This window comes from Primulina huaijiensis, chromosome 2 (assembly GCF_012295235.1).
Source record: "Primulina huaijiensis isolate GDHJ02 chromosome 2, ASM1229523v2, whole genome shotgun sequence".
In the NCBI taxonomy this organism is placed as follows: Eukaryota; Viridiplantae; Streptophyta; class Magnoliopsida; order Lamiales; family Gesneriaceae; genus Primulina; species Primulina huaijiensis.
This window is the reverse complement of record NC_133307.1, coordinates 27,817,348-27,827,809: the sequence shown is the minus strand read 5'-3', so window position 1 is coordinate 27,827,809 and position 10,462 is coordinate 27,817,348. Positions and strand designations below refer to the sequence as shown.

General features: G+C 30.2%; 1 protein-coding gene across 1 annotated transcript; it reads right to left on the bottom strand.

Annotated features, from left to right (window-relative positions):
* Nucleotides 1–1,974: 1,974 nt before the first annotated feature.
* Nucleotides 1,975–3,794, bottom strand: LOC140961108 (NAC domain-containing protein 90-like). Its single transcript, XM_073419415.1, has 3 exons — nt 3,548–3,794; nt 2,965–3,266; nt 1,975–2,342 (listed from the first exon to the last, which is right to left on the bottom strand). The coding sequence occupies exons 1-3, from the start codon at nt 3,702–3,704 to the stop codon at nt 2,046–2,048; spliced, it is 756 nt and encodes a 251-aa protein (XP_073275516.1). The 5' UTR covers nt 3,705–3,794; the 3' UTR covers nt 1,975–2,045.
* Nucleotides 3,795–10,462: the final 6,668 nt, after the last annotated feature.

Sequence of the window (10,462 nt, the reverse complement as noted above, 5' to 3'; positions counted from 1 at the left end):
ACCCATCTCCGACTTATTGGATCGGGTTTGGTAAAGTTAAATGATATCAGTCTATTAATGAGTATTTATTTTTGTACCGATTCAGAAGCATTTGTTTTTTGGAGCCTATGGTTTTGTGAAAAAAAATTATTATACATGTATAATAGTATAAGTTGGACCAACGTAAATATATTATTTTTGGGTTTTTTCCTACATAGTCCAAAACAAAGTCATCGGCATCTTCAAACTTTAGTGCACACGTTCCAATATTTTATATTTCTTACAATAACTCTTTGGTAAGTTGGTATGTCCACATTTTTATTACAAAAGTAATTTTATTTATTTTCATTAATTTCAATTTAACATTTTATGTATATTTCTTAAGTGTTACCCACAAAAAAGAAAAAAATTGCCCTGATTCTTCTCCAATATTTAATTAGTGGACGGAATATTTTTTACTTTATTTTCTAACCACCGCTACTTGTCGCCAGCGAGCGGCACCGTCGTGCCTGGAATTGAGATGTATCTGGTGCTATTCGATTAGTTGCGAAGGTGTAGAAAATCTAAACCAAGGATTTTGTTGATTTTTCTAGATAATCACGAACCTTCCACTGTGTTCTTTACTATATCTGACTACTTTTGGTGGTGAGTTTTCTTTTTTCTTTGCTCGTACAACATTGTTTTGCTTAATTGAGCATTAAAGATTGCTGCGTAGAACATTAAAATTATGTAGAATATTTCATACAAATTAGTAGTGTTTGGGCACGCGCATTGCATGAGTTAGAAAATAAAGTTAAATGTTGATTAAAGATTGGGCAGAAGAATTCAGGGTAATTTTTTTTTCTTTTATGTGTGTTAAGACAAATATATATATGTGAAATATTAAATTGAAATTGATAATAAATTATTTTTAATAAAATGTGGACATACCAATCTATCAAAGTTAGTTAATATAATACTCGTATTCTTAATATTATTTTAAGAAATACAGAATATTGGAACGTGTGGAGTAAAGTCTGAAGATGGCTATCTAGGGAAAAAACCTAAAAATAATATATTTATGTTGAACCAACTTATACCATTATGTATGACATATTTTTCAAAAAGTTATGAGCCACAAAAAACAAATGGGTCTGAGTCAATGGACTCGCATGCATCTAAATAGGCACAACCTTCCCTACACCTCATCTTGAAGTTTACCCTTTAGAAATATACTCTTTGACATCCATTGGGTCGTTGCGATACAAAACTACCATTTAGTACTTGTAGAAGAAGTTGAAGAACCTGTGTAAATACTTGTGTGTATTTTTGAATGTATTGTTCTTCATATTGAATGAAACTCTGATTTTTTTGACTACTCTGCATACATCTTGCTGCCATATTCATTATGTGAAGCCAGTATACTTTAACAATTACATAGTAATGCAAAAGAGATTTGAGACGAGAATAGGGAGAAATTTGGCTTATTTTGAGTTTGGTTTTTTAAGTAATCGAAATTTGATCTTAATATAATAAGTTGTTTATTTTTTATTTTTGAATCCTTTTTTAACCGAAGTGTTGAGTTTGCGCTGGACATATCAGTTATATCATGGCAGCAATATATGACACTATGTGAGTTATATACCGTGCCGCATCAGTTTCGTGAAAAAAGATTAAAAAGTAAAAACAAAACCAATTTACTGTATTATTAACAAATATTGACACCTGAAAGATAAAAAACCAGTTTTTAAAAAAAAGGACAAAAACCAAAATAAGCCAATTATTTTATTTTAATTTAAGTGTATCATTTGAAATGGTGAAATGCCTTCATGAAGGAAATGTGCCAATTGACATGATGGTTTTTGGTAATTTCTATGAGATTCTGGTAGCCAAGTTATATATCAAATGATTCTAATACATTTTTATATATCGATTTTACTACTTATTTATCACGTGATTTTCCAATTACAAATATATTTGTGAAAAGAAACATAACAAACGTCAATGTTCAATATGTCTAGTTTACTCTATTCGAGCTTTCTTAAATGACTTTCAATATTCCAATGATTATTTTAGAAACTGAAATATTACAGATTATATTTTAACACATCTAACAAATCAAACTGTTCCAAATCCCAGAAGGGTTCATCGTCAGAGGCCAAATCCCAGTTGTTATCACTTCCCACAGAATGAGACGGATTATTCATACCACCCAAATTCGAACCATCAAAACCGGCTTCTGGATCGCTAGATGTGGTGGCTGCTTGGTGGTGCTCCGTCACTGGAATGCCTATCACCCCGTCGGATGGCGGTGGTCGTCTATCGAATGCTCGAAAGAAGTTTGATCTTTGGTAAATTCTGCATAAGCTGATTTCTTCTCTTACCTGTTTGAACAATAAAATAAGAGGATGCATGCGTGTGAAACTAAAATGTTACTCTTCAATGCTAATTCTGAAGGGGAAAAACATGATTTATCGAATCCTAGTAGTTTGATGGAAATATTTAATTTAGGGCTTTTAATCTATATATGGACTGTTACATATGTGTTGATTTAATATAGGTTTTCAGTATTCTAAAACTAGGTCTTAGTGCGATAATTTTACTCTTTCTACATTTTTAATCGTTTTTTTAGCCTAAGGGTTGCATGACGTCAAAGTTCAAATGTTTCAGCAATGTGTGTAGTATATATCATGTCAATATTCCCAATAAAAAAGATGAGAAGTGTCAAATAAGTCAAGTTATTGCAATCAGACCAATTTTCTTTTACTAATTAAAACATCAAAACTCTATCTAAGCCTACTTCCTAGAGGAAATTTTGCTTTTCCCCTAAAACAATGATATATTTTACTTTTTGTCTTTGGCAAATAGAAGGTCATTCCACCTAAACACACAAAGAAAGCCTTAGTCATTTTTGAATGATCTTTTTGAAATCAAGGAACTTAATTCACATAAACATTATAGTATCATAGTTATGACTTATGGTAGTAATTAGAATGTCAAATAGACCTGTGGAATTGCAGGAGCAGAAGAGGAAGAAACTTCAAGATTTGTCTCAATGGTCTTATATTCATTCATCTTCCACTCGGTCTTCCTACCATTCGGCGTTCGACCCTCGTAGAAAACCATAGTCTTTTTCCGGCCAATCACGCGATTCTGGGAAGAGTAAACGTCTCCAGGAGAACCAGTTGCTTTCCAATAACCATGTTTTGTGAGCCTGTTAGGTCTTCCTCCTCGGACTTCCCTCTCCTGCCTAGGAATGAAGAAGAACCATTGCTCGGAATCCACCTGACAACGTTCTCCGGCCAGTTCTGTTTCATTAGTTTCACACATTTCATGCACGGCGTTTTGAATATAATATTGGAAGAATAAACAAAAATGGTCTTTACTTCATGTAGAAAGGGCTGAAACAAAGAGACCATCAATGCATGTAAAATAATTTTAAACGAAAAATCTTTAACAGTTATGTATTATAATTATATATCATATATATTATATGTATACGACTGATTATCTTATTCATATACCGGAATTTCAAACGATAGATTGGAGGCGAAATAAAACAAGATCAACTCGTAGCACGCATACTTACGTGGGAGATCGGAGGGATGATATTCATAAATATCTAAAACCGGGATGACCCGATCGATATCTGGTCTCGTGCCTCTGAGCTTATGATGCAGATAAAACAGCACCAACTCTTCCTCTGTTGGGTAGAACCTAAAACCTGGAGCAAAATCATCACCCATATCTGACCCAAATGTAATCAAACCCTAATGTATCAATTTATATAATTTAATCAGTAAAAAATATATTAAATACCAATTAAAATTTTTAAAAAAAATATATTAAATATCAATTTATATAATTTAATCAGTAAGAAGAACCATTGCTCGGAATCCACCTGAAGAGAAAGCGTAATGGATAAGTAATTTAGGAAGAAATTAAACGCGTGGGAAAGATGTGTTTCTTTGAAATTTCCATGTTCTTACCAGGATTCGGGAAAATTAAATTCTCTTCCCCATTTATATTCTTTGACATAGACCTTTATTCGAAATCAACTTCATGTGCGCGCGCGCGTTGACCTACTTGTATTTATCTTGAATCCCGAAATATTATTTACACTCGACTTAATGTACAAAATTATTAATAAAGTGGAGTGTACGAAGCATAAAATTTATTATAAATAAAGTGTTCGAAAAAAAAAATTTATGTTACTCATACTCTACTTAATGCAAAAAAAAAATAATAATAATATCATAGCATATGAAACATAAAATAAATTGAAAATATATAACATCACTCATTATCTCAGTTCGATGCATTTCTAAATTTGTGGTGTATCTAAATTAGCATATCAATACACATATTGTGTATGAAAAATATTGGAAAAAATTATAAATTTATTTACGATGATTGAATATTTTATTATTTTAGGACACGAGTTATAGTTGGAAAAATAATTAGTACCAAAAATTCATATGTATTTTAAATTATTTACAAGAATCTATCATTTACTTTAAATAATTTAAAGTATTTACTGATCTTTTCATTTTTAAAACAGCATTGTAAGTTAGAAAAGAGTCCGGTTAAAAAAAGCGAGAAATATTTGTTATGTGATCTTGCTGTGTATATAGTTTAAATATTATGTGGAATTAGTAATAGATAAAAAATTATCGTGTAATAGAATATCTGATTTAATTAGAATATAGTACGTAGAGAATTGGAGGCGATTGATGGCTTAATAATTAATAAAAATAGATCACGTTATAAATTTAGATTAAAAAAATAATAATCAGTCATATATGTATATTATATATACAAACGCACACCATTTTTAAAAAATTCGAGAAATAATTTAATTAATTTTTGGTTTATTCGAGTAATCATATTGTTTCTATAAACTAAATCTCCAAATTTTATTTTCGAAGTCCTTCTTGACAAATAACTAAAAATAGTCTCATTTTGGTCTTTCCCAACGTCATCTTTATGGTGCTATACCAAGAAATTTACGCGTTTAACATCCACGTATGTATTGTTGCAATTATTAGGTATATGAAGTGTATCTGTATGCATATATGTTTGGCTTCGAATTTTTTAAAAAAAAATAAAGAAAAAAATGAAATATTTGGTAGAAATAAAATTATGTAAGAAATTTATTGTCAACAAATAACTGTTTTTTTTTTTTCCTTTGAGCCATATACTCTTCTGTCATTAAGGGTATGCTTTGTAGATANATCATATGGATTGAATATATATACTATTCCATTCTTATCTTCATTTAGCTATAAAATTCATTTCATTCCTATCTTATTACATTCAATTATACCAAGTATGGCTTAAGATCTCAAATTTATGACAAGATTTTGGGTCTCATACCTAGTTGTAATCATCCTAACTAAAAAAATAAAAGTAATAATTAATTATTAATTTAAGTAAATTATAAAAGGATAACATAAAATTTATCATAGCCATCAACTCATCACTACAAGAAATTGTTTTTTCGCTGCGCGTCATCAAAGATGTATATTAAAAACAAGTGGTTAAAATTATTATTATTATTATTATTATTATTATTATTATTATTATTATTATTAATGTCGTGCATATTGATATGCATTGTTAATATCATAGTCTTCAACTAAAGTAAATTTCCACGATGCACATCAACATTAAACATACGTCGTTAATTTTATTATTAACTATGTGCATATTACATACGTTGTTAATACTATCTACGAAAAACAGTGTGCACCAAAAAGTATGATGCGAATGGTAAGCACTTAATCCTAACAATATTTTTAATAATTTGACGTTTTTAGATTTTTGAGTGTTTATTTATTTTTTAGATTGTGGTTAGTCAAAATAATTGTTGTAATATGTGTGTAATGGGTATTTTAAAATGTTGACATACCGATGTATCACTATTACTCTATAAGATTTTATGTTATTATTATTAATTCTAGCAAACGATGTGAGAACCGAAAATCTCACACTAATGTAATTAATATTTGTAAAGAAATATAGCATAAGATTTTTTTGTATTAATTGAGATATGATTATGGGAAAATAATTATTGAAAAATCTTTGGTATCAAGACAATAATATCTACACCAAGGCATGATTATTTTCGAAATTTGGGAATAAGATTTATAAGATTGGGATACCATACAAGTTGAGAGGAATTAAGGCATAAGGAGTGCAAGCAAATTTCGAAATTTCTCCTAGATTTAATGCCTAATTATTATAACGGTTGGATACTTGGTTTGTTGGAAGGAAATCATCAAGTTTGTGTACAAAATCCCTTAATTAAGCATCAAAATTTTCGAGCCAATCAAGGAGGGATAATCAAGGAATAAATCTCACAACCTAGGCAACTCAATTTTCGAAAATATGGCAAGGATTTTGGAGTCAAATATTAGGAGATTTTTACATAAATTTTGGTATGATTTTAGTGCCAAATTTAACTCCACCCTCCTCCCCTATAAATAGTGCATCAACCCTACTCATTCTCCACCCCAAATTTTCGAATTCTCTAGCTGAAAATTTCGAAAATCCAGCAGCCATCCTAGCCAAAACTCTGCCCGAAAATCGTCCCGAAGTTGGCCTAAAAATCGAAGCCGAAGCGCCGTCCGAGCAGGAAACAAGAAGCGACCGATTTCCGAAGCCAAGCATCCACGTTTTTAGCATTCTCAAACACTGTAACTGGGCTGTTTTAAATCTTAATATCTCGGTTTTATACATATGAAATTTTCGGTTTTGGTTTTAAAATTCGGTCGAGCTCCGTCTCCCGTCTATACTTTTTTATGAAATTTTGATACGTTTATGTTTTGATACTGTGAGAATTCCCTGAAAATGAGTGGAATTCCAACATATGGCCCTTCACGGTTGGATAGAACCGTTTTATGGCCTCGCCCCCTTAGAGGATTAAAACTTAGGGACTGACGTCAGTAAACCGTTAAAGGTGAAAAATCGCAGTGTTGTTATGTTACGGATACGATGTACGAAAAGCATGTTGTAATTATATGTATGTTTCGAAAATGTTATAAAATTGTACGTTGTGTTCAATATCCCCCATTTACTGAGTATTTCCCAAAATACTCATCCACTTACTCTCTCCTCCCAGATAAGTCCGAAGAACAGGTTGAGGACGAAGAGTCTGAGCAGTTTTGGGGCTAGTGATCCACGAGATTAGTAATATATTTTATTTCGAATTTTTTTGATTTAATGAATTGTAAGACGCTTCCGCATTGATCACTTTTTCGTTTGGATTTCGTTTTGGAAAGACAATTATTGTTACGTTGAAATTATGATATATACACTGATTTGGTTTATACTGTGCTAAAAAAGGCTTGTTGTTTCGATCGTGATTGTTAAACAACGTCGGTGTCAATCTCGAGTTTCGGGACGTGACAAACGACACTATTATTGATAAATACATATATATATATATAGGGATTATGTGACACCAAAAATGTAAGGAAAATTACAAAAGTCCATAGATTCATTTTGGAAAGGCCAAAATTATATTGTCATAAATCTTTGTATAACTCTATTTTGGTTGACTTGGACATGCTTTTACGTGTTAATCAGTCAATGTAGAAGAATACTGAAAAGACCGTAAAATATTGAAAATGGTTTGGCTTCTATTTTGGGCACCGTTTAATTTTTATTTTTTTAAATGGTTTTTACGAAGAAAGACCGTAGAAGAAAGGTTAGAAGTGATTGACGTCACCCAAAGAAGTGATTGACGTCTTCTAGGAAACTCAATTATGTCAATACCCTTCCCAACTCCGACACTTCTACCAAAATCAGATTCCGAGTCGTAAATCTTGGTCGAAATACACATATTTCAATGTTGAGTTTTTTTTTTAAAATATATAATATTTTAATACGAACAGAATAAAAATCATCAAAATAAACAAATACACTAGTTATGATTTAAATACTGACACATGCAAAGAATAATTACGATCGAATGGAGTAAAAACCAGTCTAAGAGCCAATTAAACAAATTATAAGATTATATAATCGTGAGACCAAAAATCAATTCAATTAAAAATAAAATACCAACTTCAAGACAAGAAAAAACACACTAAATAAAAATCAGTAAAAAAAATATATAAATGAGCCAATTTGAGAAAACTAATTCCCTTGAGTGGATAAATTTAAAAAGTAAGAGATAGAGATATTTTTTTACGAATAAAGAATATTTTTTTGACCACCATTGTAAATTTTCACCAAAAAATGGAAACGTTCATTTGAGTTTTAAATCAAAAAATATAATAATAAACAAATTTAAAAATAATTAGAAACCCAGCTAAGGAGAGGCCCTGGGCCGCCAGCCGCCAGCCGCCAACGCTGCCTCCCCTTGAAGTCGACCCTGCCGACCACCTTAGGGTGGTAATGGGTTATAACCTAATTTATTTAAGCATGACTCTATTTATACCGTTGATCCGGTTTATCATATTTCGTCTAAATTTTTAATTAGTACAATTAAATAAATGTAAATATAAAGGCAAAAATTAGAACACAAACAATTTTAACGTAATTCGGTCAACAAATCTACGTCTACAGGGTTAAGTATAAATATCAAGTAAATCTATTAAATTTCAAAAGGTTACAATTATACAAAGACTTAAAACAATTAAAACACCCTCTCTTTTGTTACGATGACTTTATGATGGACATTGTCAGTAGACTCCACTTAACAAGCACAACTTGAATTTGATTCTACTTCAATCGAAATCCCGAGAACGACACTTCCTCTCCCGAAAATGACTTTAATAAGCTTTGAACATATGTGCACCATCAATAATTGAAAATTTCGAAATCGGAATGAAAAAAATTGACACCGATACCGATTGGATCGAAGTCGGGCTGGCCCATTCCACTCATGGGTATATATTTACGTTATGAGTTTTGATAGGAGGTTACTTGTGGGGTTTAATAGTTCGATAATAATGGACAATTTTCTTTTTTGTCTCTGTTTCGTAACGGAGAATTTATATGGAACTGGAGAATAATGAATTTTTTTATTAGAATTAGAATAATAATGAAAGTTAAGCAAATGTGACGTGGTGGGAAGGAACTCATATATTTTTATATATATAAATTAAATTTATAATTATGTTTTTTTGTGAGAATTAAAAATAAAATTATTCAGTTATGATAATACTACATGTTTCCAAATGAATTAATTATTTGCTTATGATATAAATTGATTTATATTTCAATCTAGAAAATAACAATCAATTAAATCTCAATATTTACGAAGTTGAAAACTATGTATCCATCCTTTATTTTAATTAAATAAATTAATTTTCAAAAAATATTCTATATCGAGAAAATTATAAATAAGTTACGTGTTCAAGTTGCTCAAAGAATTAAAAAAAATTAAGACATCAAATTTTTATGCAACTATTTTTCGAAACAAAATTCAATCATTAAAATATAATCTATTGTTCTTTATTAGATTTATAGAACATTGACACATTAAAATTAATACTAATATAATAAAATTTACTTTTTACCCATCATTAGAGGGAGCAGTATTAAAAAAAAAACATTAAAACTAGAGTTATCAAAATGAGTCAATTTTGTCGAATTTTGCAATTTCCTGAGCCATTCAAATGGTGTGTCGGCTCACCCCACTAAATAGTGGGTTATAACAGGTTGCGGGCCAACCCGTCCAACTTCCCAAATCTAAAGTGATACGAGGGATATCTTGTCCCATAAATTTTGAGTACGTAGGTATTTATGAGAACGTCTCATGAATCTATATTCGTGAGACATTTTGATACATTTCATATTTTAACGAAAAATAATATTTTTGGCACAATAAAAGTAACTTTTTCATGGATTTGTCGAGTTGGAGATTCATTTCATAAAATTAATATTTGAGACAGTCTCATAAAAATTTTTATGATAAATTTTCTATCAATTAATTTTTCATATAAAAATTTTAGCTCCACCCAAAAGTAAAATTCTGGTTTCATGTCTTCACTAACAGAAGTTTGTCTCACGGCTTATTGCGATATAGAATGCACGGTTTTGGTTTTATTTTTTCTACAATACAGGAAATATTCTTTTTCACGAGAACTCAACTTCTTATTCTCAAGAATGTCTAAATAAATCTAGAGCATACATGCAACAAATTCAATCTGAAAGATTTGAAAATAAAAGTTCATCGGCCTCCCTCGACCACATTTGACCGCACTCGGCAAATATTCAAAATGAACTGGAACTCCATTAAAATTTTCAAATCTTGAATCATATCTTTAAAAAAAAAAAAAAAAATACATCTTTCCAAACTCATATATTTCTATATCTTCAAAATAATATGTTTCAATATCTTCATCATATTTTAAACTAGCAAAATGCTAGATGTACACCTTATAATGTACATCTTGGCTTACATTTTCTCTTACCAAATACAAAACTACCAACAAAAGAAATAAATATCTTGTTAGCCAAAGATAGTTTGTAACTTATAAGGAAAAATATA